This window comes from Ailuropoda melanoleuca, chromosome 9 (genome assembly GCF_002007445.2).
Source record: "Ailuropoda melanoleuca isolate Jingjing chromosome 9, ASM200744v2, whole genome shotgun sequence".
Classification (NCBI taxonomy): domain Eukaryota; kingdom Metazoa; phylum Chordata; class Mammalia; order Carnivora; family Ursidae; genus Ailuropoda; species Ailuropoda melanoleuca.
This window is the reverse complement of record NC_048226.1, coordinates 16489796-16508335: the sequence shown is the minus strand read 5'-3', so window position 1 is coordinate 16508335 and position 18540 is coordinate 16489796. Positions and strand designations below refer to the sequence as shown.

Below are 18540 nucleotides of genomic sequence, written 5' to 3'. Positions count from 1 at the left end.
CCCAGAATGCTGGGATCATGCCCTGAGCCGAAGGCAGATGCTTAACGACTGCGCTACCCAGGTGCCCCATCACATACTTCCTTTTTAAAAAATTTTTAATATAGGTCCCACTTGCTATCCAGTGTCATTTTTCTTTAAGGCTAAGGTACTTACTTTAGAATTTGCTGTAGTGTGGTTCTGCTGGCAACAAATATCTCAGTTTTTGTTTACTGAAAATTTATTTTATTTTGCAGTCATATTTGAAGGATAGTTTAGCTGGATATAGAAATATTACTGATAATTTTTCCCTCCTTCAGTGCTTTGAATATGTTTTTCCAGTCTTCTGGCTTTTATACTTTCTAGTGAGAAGTCCCCCAGTTATTTATTGTTATTTCCTCATATATAACACAAAGGCTCCTCTTATTGCTTTCAGAATTTTCGCTTTAACTGTAGCTTTTTTATATTTGTAGTGTGTCTAGGAATGATTTTAGATTTGTCTTTCTTGGGGTTTGGTGAGCTTCTTGAATCTTTAATGTTTTCTACCATATTTTGGAAGTTTTGGGCCATTATTTCTTCAATTTTTTTTATAAAGATTTTATTTATTTGACAGAGAGAGAGAGCACAAGCAGGGGGAGTAGCAGAGGGAGAGGGAGAAGCAGGGAGCCTGATGTGGGTCCCAGTCCCAGGACCCTGGGACCATGACCCTAGCAGAAGGCAGACGCTTAAATGACTGAGCCACCCAGGCACCCCCATTTCTTCAATTTTTTTTTAAAAGATTTTATTTATTTATTTGACAGAGATAGAGACAGCCAGCGAGAGAGGGAACACAAGCAGGGGGAGTGGGAGAGGAAGAAGCAGGCTCATAGCGGAGGAGCCTGATGTGGGGCTCGATCCCACAACGCCGGGATCACGCCCTGAGCCGAAGGCAGACGCTTAACCGCTGTGCCACCCAGGCGCCCCTCTTCAATTTTTTAAAATGCTGCTTTCCTTGTTCTTTTCCTGGGATTCCAGTTGTGTGAATGCTGGGGTGCTTCATAATGTCTTAAGTTTTTTCTCGAAGGTTTTATTAATTTTTCTTCAAACATTTTTCTCTTTTTTTTGGGTAATTTCTACTGGTAGATATTTAAGTTCATCTGCCATCTCCAATCTGTTATTGAGCCAATTGAAAATTTTTAGTTATTGTACTTTTTAGCTCTAGAATTTATATTATTTTTTGTAGTTGCTATTTTTCCATTGAGATTTTTCCATATATTTCCCTTTAATTTTTTGAAGTATTTTATTTTAATACTTTGAATATATTTGTAAAGCCGTTTTGAAGCCTTTGCAAAATCCAACATCTGGGCCTATTTAAAATCACTTATATTGACTTTTTTTTTTTCCTGAGTATGGATCACGCTTTTCTTTTTTTTTTCATGTTGAATATTTTGGTTGAAAATCAGATGTTGCAGATAAAGAATAACAGCTCTAATTTTTTTGGTGTGTGCTTCTCAGGATTTTTAGATTTTTGACCTAGTAGCTGTTCAACCTGCTTGTATTCAAATGGTAGACTTTGTCTCCTATGTAATATATAGCTGCTGATATCTGTTTATGTGACTTCTCATGCCTGTTTCTTTAGCCTCGCCCTATAGAGGTCTTCCCTGTGCCTGCGGATTTGGTGGTTGAAAGATTTGAATATGGATTTGGCTTATCTTTGCTGAGGTTTTTGTGGTTTTGTGGTTTGTTTGTTTTTTTGGTGGTGTTTTTTTGTTTGTTTGTTTTTGGTTTTTGGTTTTGTTTTTTTGTTTTTTGTTTTTTTTTTTTGGCTCCTGCTGGTTTGGGGTTCTATACTTTCACTGTTCAAGCCCATTTGGCCTCAGCTGTCTGCCACTTGACCTATCTCAGTTGAGGAATGTCTATATTTGAGAAAAGCATCAAACTCTCAGATCTGATCCTGTGTGGTGCCATTTTTCAAACTATGTCTCTGGTCTTTGACTTTTTTCTTGTTGGGTTCCATGGGGGCTCCTTCACTCCTGTGTAGGCTAGCTCTAAGCTAGGGATTTGGGCAGTTGCTCTGAACTTGAGGTTCATTCTGTTATCATGGTGCTTTTAATTTCCAGCTGCTTTTCTAATCCTAAATCTGATCTTTGACACTTTTAACTAGTAATGTTTCAGCTTTTCCCACCGGTGTTTTCTGTAGCTTTGGGGGTTGAGTTATACCCCCTGGCCAGTAAGCTGCTAACTCATAGGTTTTACCTATTTCAGTTGCAATTTTCTTTTTTTTTTCCTTTTTTTTTTTTTTTTAAAGTAGGCTCCATACCCAGCGTGGAGCCCACCACAGGGCTTCAACTCATGACCGTGAGCTCAAGACCTGAGCTGAGATCAAGAGTTGGATGCTTAACCCACTGAACCACCCAGCTGCCCTTCCAGTTGCAATTTTCTGAAATTAAATTTTCCTCTACCCAGTGGTGTCTTTAAATTATTTCTTGCATTTATTTCTTATATAGTTATTATATGTGGGGATTTGCACCACCATTTCCTTCCACGACCATTATCTGATGGGGATCCTGTTCAGGTATGGATGATAGAATTTTATTCCTTTCCTTCTCATCTTTTTCTATAATCAGAGAGAAGGATTTATTTTGATGAATTAAGAAACGGTTGATAGAACAGCATATAAATAGGTTAAACAAAACGTAATTTAGTTAGTGGATAGATGTATTTTATTATTTTTTATTATTTGCACACATGATTTATAAAAAATCGCTGTGAATACATGTGGTTTAATGGAGGACAGGAGGAGTTTTGTAGTTCACAAGTTCAGAGCAGGTAATGTTTCTTCAGTCTCGGCGCTGTCCTCGGTGCTTGTCACAGCATTATGCATTGTTTTTGTGTTGATGCTTGAGGGTATGAGCATAGCAATGCTTCTCAACTTGGCAGCATTACAATTTTTCTTCATGAGATTAGATCCGTTTGATTCAGAATATCTGTTAATTTAGCTTAAAATAGGCTGCAGTGTATAATTTCATTCTGAGAGGAAAAGAAAATGTGCAGATTCATTGCATAAAATGTTTCACAGGGACCAGGGGTCACCTATTGAAGAGTATACGTTGTTTCTAAGCACTTTCTTGGCATATACTTTTAAGCATTTAAAAAATTTATTAGAGAGTAAAATTGACCTTTTTTTTTTTTTTGCTTTATAGTTCTGTGAATTTTGACCTATGTATAGATTCATATAACTACAACCATAAATAAAAGACAGAATAAAATCCACCATCCCCAAAACCTCCTTCATGTTATCCCTTAGTCATTCCCTATCCCCTAGCTGCCACCTGAAACCCCTGGCAGCCATCGTTGTTCTCTATCGCTATCCTTTTGTCTTTTCTGAAGTGTCATGTCATGGAATCATAGAGTTTGTAACCTTCTGAGACTGACTCTTTTCTTCTTCTTTTTTAAAAAACGTTTTATTTATTTATTTTAGAGAGAGAGAGCATGAGCAGAGGGCAGGGACAGAGGGAGAGGGAAAGAATCTCAAGCGGACTCTGAGCTGAGTGCAGAGCCTGACTCGGGGCTCAATCCCAGGACTCGGAGATCATGACCTGAGCTGAAATGAAGATTCAGTCGCTCAAACGACTGAGCCACCCAAGCACCCCAAGAGACTGACTCTTTTCACTCAGCATAATGCCTTTATTCATCCAAGTCAGTGTGGAGATCAGTAGTTTGTGCCTCTTTACTGCCGAGAGAAGCACATTCAGTTTGAAACAAGTGGGTGCCTTTGTACAGTCTGAATGAGATCTTTTCAGGTAGACCTCTCTTTGGGAACATTTTCTTAATAGGCTGGTTTGAATTTCTCCCTCCATTTGACTGGTCAGGAATTGTCTTTCTTATGAAATATGGACACTTCAGCCATTTCACTATTTTATGCTGAAGTTCTCCTTAGATAATCAAAACTAATGAGGTTTACTTGAACTTTTGTTCTCAAACCACTAGTCCACAAGACTGTTAGCATTCAGGCGAAGAAAGTACTGGAGTGTAAGTGGCGAGTTGGCCAATTTGAGGCAGAGCTAAGAAGTATTTCGCTTTTGTATAAAAGTCTATACAAAACAGCTTTATATTTCAGGTGCCTGAAGGCTCCAACACTAAGGCGAATCATAAAAACAGGAGTGGCACTTAAAGGTATTAAATTAGGTGATTTGCAATCCAGACAAGCATGTGACCTTTGAGATGACAGTGATGCTTCCAAGTGGCTTCAGCTGCCCTGCTTTTTGCGGGGTGGGGGGGCAGGGACGGGTCTTCTGCTCTCGCCTCCCCCAGACGTCCAATGCCACAGGCACCTCCTGCTGGGTTGTCCCATCAGGCAGGCCCCCCTCAGGCCATCTTCAAGACCTCAGCAAAAACATAAGCAGCGAAGGTGGTGTGAGTGGGGAGTGAGGGGTCGCCTTGAAGACGGGGTATTGGAGGGTGCAGGGGGAAATGCACGGGTGGCAGGTGGCTTCTTCTGCTGGGATGTGCACCAGCAGCTGCTGCATTCTCAGCCTTGCAAACCTGCTAACTTTACCCGCTTACATCTCCTGCTTCCTCATAGCCTTGACTTTCGTTTGCCACCATGCCCACCTGGCCTCTCCCTGTACCTGCCTTAAAGGGCCAAGTTTTACGGTGGTCCTCATTTCACTCTCAAAAGAATCAGATTGGTCCAGCTGGCCTGTGGATTGGTTTTCTTGTGCATTATGAGCCCACGTTTCGCTCAACTGACTGTGGATGGGGGGCCTGGCTTTCGTGGTCCAGATGTGGCCACCTGGCCTTTGTTCTTTAACCAAGGCTGTGGTAAGGGCGATTTTAAAGGACTGTGGGCTGGATAGACAGCCCATCATAATCCGTGGAAGAATCGTGTTTGTAAAGTCTCAGTCTGGCCTGGAATTCTTGTGGTCGGCACCACCAGGCAGCCCTTCATTGCTGCACAGTGGACGATGTGGAATAGCGGGTAGCTGGTCTGCTCACATATTAGGGACTACAGGAGTTCTCAGGCTCCATCCAAGACCCGCTGCATCAGAAACCCCGGTGGTGGACTGGGCCCCCTCGATGTCTTAACAAGCCCTCCATGTGACTCCCAAGGACTCTGAAGTTGGAGAACCACTCACCCCAGGCATGCATTCTCAGTGGGGTGGCATTGCCCCCAACAGTCAAACCTTCTTTTTTAGGGAGCAAAGGAATCATGGATAATACAATGGCCTGTGGCTCTCCAAACTGCAACCCTACCCAGCAAAGCCTTATTCCTTAGTATTTAGTTGGGGGGGGGTGTTGGCGATTAGGAAAAAATGGCTCCTTAGGTTGGTGATAATGAGAAAACACTTGGGCAACACCACTCGAGAGTGTATACTTAGAATAGGAATTGCTAGGGGGCACCGGGTGGCTCAGTGGTTGAAGTGTCTGCTTTTGGCTCAGGTCGTGATCCCTGTGTCCTGGGATCAGGGTACTCAGCAGGGAGTCTGCTTCTCCCTCTGCCCCTCCCCCTGCTCGTGCTTTCTCTCTCTCTCTCTCCAATAACAATCTTAAAAAAACAAAAAAGGAAGAGGAACCGCTGGCTTCCGCTGAGGGTATGCACAGCTGTCTCCCACAACGGCTGGACACGTGGATCCTGTCACCTGCAAAAGCTGGGAGTATTTCTTGTTCCACATCTTTATCAACATTGGTATTGTCCAGCTTTTTTTGTGGTTGTTGATCCCGTGACTACAGAATATTTTATTTTAGAGCCTATTTTCTAATCGTTGCTAGTCGATAGAAATGCCATCCATCTCTTTCGTGTTGATCTCATGTCCGTTAACCTTGCTAGACTTTCCTCGTAGTTCTGTAATTTGTTGGTCGTTTTCTTTGGCTTTTATAATTTTCCTTTGTTCTATGCCATATGGACTGGATTATGTGCAGGGTCCAGCGCAAAGTTGAACCAGAGCAGTTCTTGCTCCTGTAATCCAAAAAGGAGGCGAATTACTGATACAGATTTTCTTCCGGCAGCCTGAGATAAAGTCAACTTGGCCAAAGTTATTTCTTTTTTTTTTTTTTTTTTTAAAGATTTTATTTATTTATTTGACAGAGAGAGACAGCCAGTGAGAGAGGGAACACAAGCAGAGGGAGTGGGAGAGGAATAAGTAGGCTCCCAGAGGAGGAGCCTGATGTGGGGCTCAATCCCAGGACTCCGGGATCACGCCCTGAGCTGAAGGCAGAGGCTTAATGACTGAGCCACCCAGGTGCCCCAAGCCAAAGTTATTTCTTTACGCAGATAAACTCCCCCCCCCATATTTTAGAGATACATTTCATGGCACCTTATAAATAAATTCCTTTTGTAAAATACATACAAATAAACTTTTAGAATAAAAAATGGTATAATTAATGCTTATCTGTAAATGTATCTTGTTTGGGGGTGGTTCAGGTTAATGTATTGTTTTCAGTTGTTCTTGAGAAAAGACGGTTATTACAAATAGGTATTATAATCACTTCGTCCTACCTGTGAAAGTGATGTTCTTCTGGAGCAGACATCGGCAACTATGGCCTATTGGCCAAATTCTGCTCATCGCCTGTTATTGTAAATAGAGTTTTACTGGCACATAGCCATGCCCATTCATACTGTCCACAGCTGAGTTTGCACAACTGCAGAGATGAGTGGTTGCCCCTAAAAACCTGAAATATTTTCTGTCTGGAATTTACAGAAAAAGTTTGCCAGTGCCTAGTCCAGCGAGTACAATTTAAATGTCTCTTACCTTAAAAAAAATGATTTTATGCAGATAGGTGTTAGCAATATTCCTTGGTGGGAAGAATTCAGGAACACCCAGATCATTTACTGGTAACTTCAGTAGATGCTCAACTGCCTCAGGTTCCCAGGGAGTCTGGCTCTGACCTTGTGCAGTGGGTTCCCAGGGAGTCTAGCTCTGACCCCAGCTCCAAGGGCTGTCTGGCTCTGACCTTGCACAGTGGGTTCACACACACACGTGGTACGATAGCAACAAAAGGATAGTGCTAATGGCTAGCAAAAGTTAACACTTTTAGCTATTTCTGTGTTGTGTTTCCATGGTTTAGGAGTACCCCAAATATCTTTATAGTCTGAACTTAATCTCTTGGACTAGCAACTGTGGCCTGAATTTGGATTTTTAGAGCAGTTAATTCTCAAAATGCTTCACAGAGCCAAGTGTCTGCGGCCGGCACGGTCAGCATATTGTCTTTGGGATTAGCAGGACAAACCTGGACAGGTGCCTCATAGCCTCCACAAATGCTACTTTGCAAAAGGAAATGCACCAAGAGCCGGGCTGCGTTTGGCCAGGCCCTTGGCTATTTTGTGCCTTGGGACCTCCCATCATAACCTTCCTGGTGCCCAGGCCTTAGTTTTCAAAAACAGCCGGCGGTGGGAATACACTGTGACTTTTGTCTCGCCACCTGCCTGTTTTATCTTCCTCCTGACAAATCTCTCTCTTTGAAGCAGATTCAGTTTCTTCCATGACTTTCTGGCCGCCTGTTGCTATCATTTCCCCACGGTGCACCATCTGTGAATGCCGTCTTAGGTATTCCAAGAATTCACTCAATGTCTTTGTGAAGTAGTCCTCCTTGTCTTTTTCTGTGTTTTGTTGGGGTGCCTATTTTTTTTTTTTTTTTAAGATTTTTCATTTATTTACTTGACAGAGATAGAGACAGCCAGCGAGAGAGGGAACACAAGCAGGGGGAGTGGGAGAGGAAGAAGCAGGCTCACAGCCGAGGAGCCTGATGTGGGGCTCGATCCCACAACGCCGGTATCACGCCCTGAGCCGAAGGCAGACGCTTAACCGCTGTGCCACCCAGGCGCCCCTGGGGTGCCTATTTTTAATGGATGCCTGTTAGCGCCATGTTGCCTACTCTTTGGTAGGCTTTGTTTCCTTCTCTCAGAGGTTCCTTCTCAGGTCTTCCCAGGCTGTTGAAGGCAAAGCCCTCATTGTGTGCAGGCTTAGTTCATGCCCCTTGGTCATGGTTTCCTCTTAGATACTTTCCTGATTCTGCATCATCCCTGGAACAGCCCCTTTACTGTGATCTAAATTAACTTTGAACACCCTGCTGAATTCAGTTCATTAATATTGGTTTAAGTTTTTTGTCTTATGCTTAAGAATTATTGTTATTTACCTGTTTTTCGGATCCTTCACTGTTTTTTTCTTTTTCCTTAAAAGGTTAGACTCATAGACTAAGTTGGAGAATATTCTCCCTTTTTCTGTTCTCTGGAAGGCTTTCCTTGGAAGGTTGGTAGAACTTATATCTAATGCCACCTGGCCTGGTGTGTTCAGTGTGGGAGAGGTTTAAACTACTGAGTTCATGTTTTGACGCTCCTAGGACAGGTTAGTCTTTCCGTTTTTTTATAAATCAGTTTTGGTGGTTTGTATTGTCCTAGGAATTTGTTCTTTTCATCTGTTTTCAAGTTTATTGGTTAGAGATATTTATGATATTCTCTTACCTTTGACATTTCTGCCACATCTGTAGTGATATCTTTATTTTAATTCCTAATGTACTTTATGTATGGTGTATTCATTCTTATTTTAGCAACTCTTAAGATTTTAAAAAATCCTTGATGTTGTATTTTTTTTTCTATTCTCCCTGCCTTCTTCCCTTTATTTTCTTTGGGTCTCTTCTTGCTCTTTTTTAGCCTTTTAAATTCTGATGGTTGGCTTGTTAATTTTCAGTTTTTCTTATTTATTTCCTATCAGCATTTATGGTAAAAATGATCTCATCCTGCTGCCAGTTTAGCCAGTTCACCCTGGTATAGCCTCATGGGTGGAATATTCTAAATGGTTTGTGCTTAACCATAGTTTTGTTTGTTTTATTTTGTTTTATCCCCACCATTTACTACAGATTGTGGTCTCCATGGATCTGTTCCCATGACCTTTCTTTCCAGGATCAATTATCCTCAGGTAAAAGACCTTTCTGGATATTTAAGTTTGCTTGAGAGACAGCATCTTTGTTCTGATTTTAAACAGTGCCCATCTGGAATATGCTTTAATCTTGTAAGTGTTGTGAGGTAGAGACAACCGGTGTAATCACTGAAGATGATTTTGGACACGAAGCAGACAGAAAGAAAAGAAAGGGCACGAGGAGGTCTTGGTTCTTGGCTCAGTTCTGCCAATAGCTCCTTTGGTGGCGTGGGCTGGTCTGAGTTTGCTCTGGGATCAGCAGACTCTCTGTGAGCTGATGAGAGGCAGTTGGGCGATTGTTACCAACAGAAGGGAGCCCAGCCCTTTGTTCTCTGTGTGTTTTGTTTTGTTTGTTTTTACCTTTCTTGACCCTGTCAGCTGCCATGTCTGTAAAATGGGTAGAATGAATGAGATCATTGCTGGGGTTCTTCCCAACCATTCCGTGCTATGTGATATGATTTCCTTGGACTTGATGTTCTGATTATGAGTGGAGAGTCTATTGGCATATAACCAGCTCATTGCCTCTGCCCCTGTTCATAATCATATAATATTCTTATTATAGTTAATTAGTATCCTTATTAAAAAGCCAATTTGGGCTTTGGGAATTGATTTTAAAGATTTTTTTTTTTTTTTGAGAGACAGAGAGAGAGAGAGAGTGAGCACAGGAGCAGGAGGAGGGGCAGAGGGAGAGCAAGAAGCAGACTCCCTGCTGAGCAGGGAGCCCAGTGCGGGGCCCCATCCCAGGACCCTGGGATCATGACCTGAGCCAAAGGCAGACACTGAATCCATTGAGCCACCCAGGCGCCCCGGGAATTGATTTTGGAAGATAGATTTTATTTGACCAACCTGAGGGTATGATTAGCGGTTAGAAAGGGCTGGTGGAGTGCTTTTGTTTCTTCTGCTTTTCCCCCTCCCCCCAGCTTTTAGCTCTGAAATAATTTTAGATTTACAGAAGAGTTGCAGAGATAGTTCAGAGTTCCTGTCATGCCCTTCACCTACCTCCCCCTACTGGTAATATATGACCACGGTACGGGGATCGAACCTAAGAAATTTGAACATCGGTTTATTTTTCAGCAATGTCCTTTTTCCCTTATAGGGTTTGGTCCAGGATACCACCTTGATCCAGGATACCACAAAGATACCACCTTGCATGTAGTTTTCGGATCTTCTTAGTTCCCTGGTCCAATCTGTGACCATTTCTTCATTCTCCTTGTCTTTTATGACCTGGACACTTTTGAAGAGTACTGGTTGGGAGATTTGTGGAATGTCCCTTAATTTAGGTCTGTCTGATATTTTCTCATGATTAGACTGGGATATGGGTTTGGGGGAAAGTGAAGTGTCCTTGTCCTCACATGCTTTCATCATATGGGAAGGTACATGATGCAACATCGTCACCCTAATCACTCAAGGGGGCGTCTGACAGGTTTCGCCGCTGAAAAGTTATTGTTTTTTTCCCCCTCTTTAACACTTGATTGTATCTTTTTCATACAATTTCAATATAATACTTTTATTTTTATTATTTATTTATTTAAAGATTTTATTTATTTATTTTAGAGAGAGAGAGCATGTAAGCAGGGAGGGACAGAGGGGTGATCTGAAGTGGACTCCGCACTGAGCGGGGAGCCGGACATGTGGTTCAGTCTCATGACTGCAAGATCATGACCTGAGCTGAAACCAAGAGTCGGGTGCTTAACCCACTGAGCCACCCAGGCGCCCCAATACAATAATTTTAATACAGTTCATTGTATCCTTTAAACATCGATTTTTTTGAGGTATTATTGTACTGTATTATTTTACACTCCATAAAATTTGCCAATGTAAGTGATTTCTAAAAAATTTGTTGGGCAGCCATCACCACCAGCTAGATTTTGGATATTTCCATCACCCCCCAAAAGTTGCCTATTTGCTGTCAATCTCTGTTTCCACCCCAGCTCTAGGCAGCCCCCAGTCTGCTCTCTGTCTCTATCAGTTTGCCTTTCCGGGGCATTTCATCTGAATGGAATGATACAATATGTGGTCTTTTGTGTCTAACTTGTTTTAGTTAATTTTTTTTTAAAAGATTTTATTTATTTATTTGACAGAGATAGAGACAGCCAGCGAGAGAGGAACACAAGCAGGGGGAGTGGGAGCGGAAGAAGCAGCCTCATAGCAGAGGAGCCTGATGTGGGGCTCGATCCCATAACGCCGGGTTTACGCCCTGAGCCGAAGGCAGACACTTAACCGCTGTGCCACCCAGGCGCCCCTGTTTTAGTTAATGTTTTTGAGGCTCATCCGAATTGTAACATATATTAGCTTCCTAGGAATAGAATTGGTGGGTCATCTGATAAGCATATGTTTAACTTTAAGAAACTGTCAAACTATCTGACAAAGTGGCTTTACCATTTCACATTCCCATCAGTATGATGTGACGGTTTCAATTTCTCCACATCTTGTCAACACTTATTACTGCTTGTCTTCTTGACTATAGCCATTTCTTATTAGGTTAAAAGCATTTCATTGTGGTTTTAATTTTCATTTTCCTAATGGCTAATGATGTTGAGTATCTTTTCACTGATTATTAACCATTTGTATGTCTTCTTTGCAGAAGTGTCTGTTCAGATCATCTGTCCATTTTTTTTTTTTTTTAAAGATTTTATTTATTTATTTGACAGAGATAGAGACAGCCAGTGAGAGAGGGAACACAAGCAGGGGGAGTGGGAGAGGAAGAAGCAGGCTCATAGCGGAGGAGCCTGATGTGGGGCTCGATCCCATAACACCGGGATCACGCCCTGAGCCGAAGGCAGGCGCTTAACCGCTGTGCCACCCAGGTGCCCCATCTGTCCATTTTTAATTGGTTGTTTGTTTTCTATTTATTGTATTATAATAGTTCTTTATATAGTCTGGATATGTCCTTTATCAGAAATGTGATTCGTAAACATTTTCTTACAGTCTAACTTTGAAGTACAAAAGTTAACTTTAATGAAGTCACATTTGTCAGTTGATTGTACTTCTGGTATTGAATTTAAGAACTCTCTGACTAACCCAAGGTTGTGAAGAGTTTCCTCTATGTTTTCTTTTGAAAGCTTTATAGTTTTAACTTCTATTTATGCCTAGATCCATCTTGAATTAATTTTTTGTATGTGATGTGAAGCGAGTGTTTAGCTTAATTTTTAGAAACGCCTAGTACATTAAAAAATGAATAGGCTTTGTTTTTTAGAGCAGTTTTAGGTTTATAGAAAAATTGAGGACAAAGTACAGAGAGTTCTCCTACATCCCCAACCCTCATCCACGCACACACGCTTTCCTGTATTATTAAAATAGTGCTTTAGTGTGGTACTTTTGTTACTATTCATCAATATTGATACATTTATTAGTCGGTTAGGACTGGCATAACAAAATAACCACAGACAGGGTGACTCAAACAACAGAAAGTAATTTTGTCACAGTTCTTGAGGCTGGAAGCCAAGATCAAGGTATTGGCAGGTTTGGTTTCTTCCGAGGTCTCTCCTTAACTTGTAGATGGCTGCTTCTCGCTGTGTCCTTCCACAGTCTCTCCTCTGTGTGTGCACATCTCTCTGTGTGGCCAAATTTCCTCTTCTCATAGACACCCATCAGATTGGATGAGAGCTCACTCGAAAGACTTCTCTTTGACTTCATCACCACTTAAAGTCCCTGTCTCCAAATACAGTCACAGTCCGAGGTACTGGGGGTTGGGCTTCAATGTAAGAATTTTGGGGAGACAGAATTCAGTCCAGAAGGAAACATTATTATCAACTGAAGCCGATAGTTTGCATGAGGGTTCATTCTTTGTGCTGTGTATTCTATGGGTTTTGACAAATGTATAATGACATGTAGCTTCCCTTGTAGCATCATACAGAATAGCTTCACTGCCCTAAAAATCCCTGGCCTCCACCCATTCATCCCTCCGTCCCCACGACCCCTTGACAACCACTGATCTTTTCACTGCCTTCATAGTTTTGCCTTTCCCAGGATGTCATATTAATTGGTGTAATTGTACAGTATGTAGACTTTTCAGATGGACTTTTTCACTAAATAACATGCCTTGATGTTTCTCCACGTCTTTTTGTGGCTTGATAGCCTATTTCTTTTTTGGCACTGAATAATATTCCATTGTTTGGTTGTGCCATAGTTTATGTATCCATTCACGTATTGAAGGGTATCTCGGTTGCTTCCAGGTTTTGGCAATTATGAATATAGGTGCCATGAACATTTGTGTGGACATAAGTTCTCAGCTCCTTTTAATAAATATCAAGGAGCACAACTGATAAATCATAGAGTATGAGTACGTTTACTTTTGTGAAACCTCCAAGCTGTCGTCTAGAGTTGCCGGACCATTTTGCATTCCCCCCAACAATGAATGAGAGCTTCTGCTGGTCCACACCCTCACCAGCGTTTGGTGTTGACAGTGTTCCGGGATTTGGCCACTGTATTAGGTGTGCAGTGATATCTTGTTGGTTTAATTGACATTTACCTGATGACATACGATGTGGAGCATCTCTTCATATGCTTATCTGTTGTACCTATCGCTTCTTCGATGAGGTCTCTGTTAAAATCTTCTGCCCACTTTTTCATCAGTTGTTTGTTTTCTTACCGTTGAGTTTTAAAAGTTCTTTGTATATTTTGGATAACGGTTCTTTATCAGACAAATGTGTCTTTTGCAAATATTTTTCCCCAGTTCATGCCTTGCCTTTTCATTCTTTGGACAGGTCTTTCACAGAGCAGCAAATTTTAATTTTAATGAAATTCAGCTTGTCAGTTTTTTCTTTCGTGGATCATGCCTTTGGTATTGTATGTAAAAATTTATCGCTAAACCCCAAGGTCATCCAGATATTCTCTTGTGTTATTTTCTGGGAGTTTTGTAGTTTTGTGTTTTACATTTATGTCTATGATTCATTTTAAGGCAAATTTTTTGAAGGGTGTAAGGTCTGTGTCTAGATTCTTTCTTTCTTTATTTTTTTTCTTTTCATATGGATATCCAGTTGTCCAGTATCACTTATTGGGACTGTCCTTTCTCCATTGACTTTACTTTGCTCCTTTGTCAAAGATCAGTTGGCTTGGGGCACCTGGGTGGGTCAGCTGCTAAGTGTCTGCCTTTGGCTCAGGTCATGATCCCAGGGTCCTGGGATTGAGCCCCACATTGGGCTCCCTGCTTGGCGGGAAGCCTACTTCTCCCTCTCACACTCTGCTTGCTTGTGTTCCCTCTCTCGCTGTCTCTCTCCATCAAATAAATAAATAAAATCTTAAAAAAAAAAGATCAGTTGGCTATATTTGTGTGGGTCTAATTCTGGGCTTTCTGTTCTGTTCCACCTTCTTCCCTTAAAAAAAAATTTTTTTTTTGATTTATCGATATCCAGGCATCCTACCACCATTTGTTGAAAAGACTGTCTTTTCCTCATTTGAAAAGGACATCTTTGTTGAAGTTCAAAGTATGAGTTTATTTCTGTTCCACTGATAATGTGCCTATCCTTGCACCGGTATCCCACTGACCAGCCTTGATTATACAAGAAAACTTGAATTTGGGTAGTGTAAAATCTCCAACTTGACCCTTCTTTTTCAGAACTGGGTTGCTTATTGTAGAGACTTTGCATTTCATTTCAATATTAGTATCAGCTTGTCACTGTCCACAAAAATGCCTGCTGGGTGGGGCGCCTGGGTGGCTCAGTCGGTTAAATGTGACTGTTGATTTCAGCTCAGGTCATGATCTTAGGGTCTTGAGATAGAACCCTGTATTGGGCTCTGTGCTGGGCGTGGAGCCTGGTTAAGATTCTCTCTCTTCCTCTCCATCTGCCCCTTCCTCTTCCACCCCCCTCTTAAAAAAAATGCCTGCTAGGATTTTGGTAGGGCTGACATTGAAATTACAGACCACTTGGGGAAGAATTGCCATCTTAACAGTTTTGGGTCATACAATCTGTGAACATGGAGTGTCTCCATTTATTTAGATTTTCTTTAATTTCCCTCAGCCATGGTTTGTAGTTTTTCAGTATTCCAGGCTTGCGCTTCTTTTGTTAAATAGATCCCTAAATACTGACTCTCTTTAAAGGCTATTGTGAATGGAATTGTATTTTTATTTAATTTTAAACCTTTTCAGCTTTGGAAGACTTTATCCTTTGGGGAATGTTGTTCTCATCATCTGTATAAGTTGGAAGTTACAGAATTCCAGCCCAAGTTTGTAGTATCATTTCAAGAACACTGAGGGTGAAATTCAAATACTTTCCTTACCATCTCAAGTGAATTAGGTGGTATTGATCACTGGCCACAGATTATTTATTTATTTATTCATTTTTGCCACAAAACCAACCATTCAGCTCACCATTCTTTTGATTGACAGTTTCCATGGGGTTTTTGCCCATTGGGTAGGTGGCTCTGCTTTTTGGGGGTGGGTCAGTGTTGCTGGGATCACAAGGGTGCCCAGGCCATGTTTCTCTCATGGTGACAGGCTAGTCCAGGTTTGTTCTTGGGGTGAGTGGCAGGGATATGAGAGAGAACAGACAGACACTGGACCCTATGAGGCCAGACCCCATCTCCTGATGGCAGGTACTTCAGAACCATATGTAAAGGGACGTGGATATAGGAAGGGGAATAATCGTGGCCATTTTTGCAGTTACTACAGTAGCATATGTCTCTGCAACTCAGTCTGGCCGATGAGAATTGGAGTCAGTTTTTTTGTTTGGGAAATTACCCACCTTCTGAATCTTGGTGGGGACTAATACCTCTTCTTCCAGTAGGAGCTGAATATGCTACATACTTCTTTTCCTGGACTCTAGTGCATTTAGGGTGCAGGTGCCTGTGCAGTTTGGAAGTAAGAAGGGTGATGTAGTAGGTTCCATGTAGCATTGATTTTCTGGTGAGGTTGACGACAGAAGCGACTGGCTGCGAGACTAAGCTCCCATTGCAAACAGCAACTGTGCTGGTATTGGTGCTGGATGCAGTGAGGTTCAGTTCAGGTTGGGAAAGTGGGAAGGGTGCCTACCGTTGCCTCTCCTGCTCTGCTATAGCAAGGTCATTGATGTCGTAGGAGGAAAAGGACTTAGTCTATTCGGGGTGAATGTACTTTGCCTTAATAGGACACGATGACCACTTGTTAGAGTTACCAAAACAAGTCTGTGCCCTAGACATGTGTTGGGTGGGTCTCCAGCCCATATTCCCTGAGTTCATGGAGAACTTTGATGTCGCCCAGATGCTCCTCATTGGCTTCAAGTGTCTCTGTGAACTGCGCACGGGGAGGGCAGCATCTGAGGGCCTGGGGTGCGGGGATGGTGCATTCATCTGGGGTTGCTTTCATTTCAGACAGTAGTCCGGTGGCTGTACTCCCAGTGATCAGTCACGTGTGGGCTGATCAGCCAGCTGAGCACTGGTGGTTTGGGAGGATCTGCTGTCTTGTCAGGTTGTTTAGTTAGTGACATGAGCCCTTCCTCCAGGTGGTACCAGTGTCCCGGCTGGGCAGGCATTCCACAGGGTCCTGGCAGCGTGGTGCATATCTGGACACAGTGCATGTCACTTTCTTTCCCTGCAGGCAGCCTGTGTGGTGATGGCACGGGTGCATGCTACCTGCTGCCTGTCTTCGACACTGTGTTTGTTAGGAAGACGTACCGTCGTCAAGGCCTGGGCATGGCCATGCTGCAGGACTTCTGCGAGACGTTCCGAGAGGACGAGGCCCTGGGTGTCAGCTGGCCGATTTCTCCTGCCATGTACCAAGGTAAACCCACCTTGTATCAGGCGGAAGTGCTGGGGTAACGGTGATGGATAACACATGTGTTCTAGGTGATGGTGGGGAGGGGGAGTTCCTTGGCACTCTCGGTGTGTGGGCTTTCTCTTCCTCCTGAGAAATCTCCCATTGCTTCCGCACAGATGAGGCTTTATGCTGTATCATGAGGGGCGAGCCCTTCCCAGCCTGAGAAATAACTGGATTTAGAGATAATAAAAAAGAAGTGACATGACATCAGAGAGCAGCCAAATCCAGAGAAATACCCTTGTGCTGCCGATTGCTCTGGGCGCTCAGAGGGCCTTTGCTCCTTCCCCTGAGGCTTAGAGCCCGTGACTTTGTCCTTTCCCCTAGAAGCTGCAAGGGATCCCCAGTAGCTTCAGCTGAGAGGGTAGCTGGAGTGCAAAGGCAAGTTCTGATGACACTGAACGCCCAAGCACCTCTGTAGCTTCTCCTGCAGAGACAGTCCCCTCTTCCATTCTTGACCTACCGAGTCCCTGTATTGGTCAGGGTTCTCCAGAGAAACAGAACCAATAGGCTGTAGCTCTATAGAGAGAAGAGATTTAATTTGAGGAATGACTCACACGGTGTGGAGGCTGGGACTCCCAAGATCTGCACTTGTTAGCAAGCTGGGGACTTGGGAGAGCTGATGGTGTCCTCTTGGCTCCAGACCAAGAAAAGCCAACAAAAAGTTTTTGGTTGAAATCCAAAGGCAGTAAAAGATTGATGTCCCAGCTCAACGGGCAGGATGCATTCCCTCTTACTTGTGGGAGGGTCAGCCTTTTTGTTCCATGTTCAGGCCTTCAACTGATTGGACGAGGCCCACCCACATGACAGCTGGCAATCTGCTTTACTCAGTCTACTGGTTCAAATGCTGATCTCATCCAAAACATCTTCACAGACACACCCAGAATAATGTTGGACCAAATATCTGGGCACCCTTGGCTCAGTCACGTTGGCACTTAAAATGAACTGTTATAGTCCCTTTCCACATTCTGGAAGAGAAATCTTTATATATATTTGTCAGAGGAAATGAAAAAAGCTCTAATGTTAAACATCACATTCTGAGTCAGTAAGGAGGGCAGATTCTGGTGGGTATTTCTCCAGCGTCCCTTTGTGCCCACCCTACCCCCACGAAGCCCACCCACCCCACACTGGGTTCTGTTTCACTTCTTGTGATAACAGATGTTTTTGGACCCTTAGTATTGAGTTTCCAGTGCCATTATTATATGGGGAGAATGGATAAGAGAGAAAAGGTAGAAAAGGTAAGGAAATTTCTGTTGCTTTGAAGTCATAAGAAAAGCAGGTGAAACATATTTTCAAGTAGGTTTAGTCATGTCTTTGTATTTCCAAAGTCTTGGTCTATAATTAAACTCTGAAGATCCTTGAATTTCTGCAAAGAGCATTCCAGGCTTCCTGCACTGTGTTGCTTACTTTGAGGTGTTGGAAAGTTCCAGAACCTAGGCAGCTGGTTCTCTGTCCACATGCCTGGCCTTTCTGTCCCTTTCCTTACTTTTTTTTTTCAAAGATTTTATTTGAGAGAGAGAGAGATCACAAGCAGGGGAGTGGGAGAGGGAGAAGCAGACTCCCCATTGAGCAGGGAGCCAGACGTGGTGGGGATTGATCCCAGGACCCCGGGATCATGACCTGAGTTGAAGGCAGATGCTAAATGATGGAGTCACCCAAGTCCGCCCCCCCCCATACCCGTTTTTGCTTCGGCTCTGAGACCTTTGTTTGAGTGCATTGGCCTCCAGGGAAGCCACCTCAGATTTCCCTAGGGGAATAGCATCCTCCAAGGGCGGGGGGCTGCCCCAGGGCCAGCACTGCTGAGACCCTTGCACTGTTCTGTGGATCCCTGTTCTCCCTTCTCTGTCTCTGCCCTGCAGAGAAAGAAGATATGAGGGTGCTGATTCTGAAACAAGCTACTTGTCTTAGGGGTTTCAGCTGCCTAGCCGAGGATGCTGGGGC

The 18540-nt window shown here is 43.0% G+C and overlaps 1 protein-coding gene across 6 annotated transcripts in view; it reads left to right on the top strand.

The window, feature by feature from the left end:
* The window catches only part of FAM169B (family with sequence similarity 169 member B), a 377511-nt gene that overhangs the window by 62699 nt on the left and 296272 nt on the right, over positions 1-18540 (top strand). For all 6 annotated transcript variants that reach the window (XM_034667922.1, XM_034667924.1, XM_034667921.1 and 3 more), the window contains exon 6: positions 16384-16566. In XM_034667922.1, coding sequence (XP_034523813.1) covers positions 16384-16566 — 183 coding nt within the window. The remainder of the gene's footprint in view (positions 1-16383; positions 16567-18540) is intronic.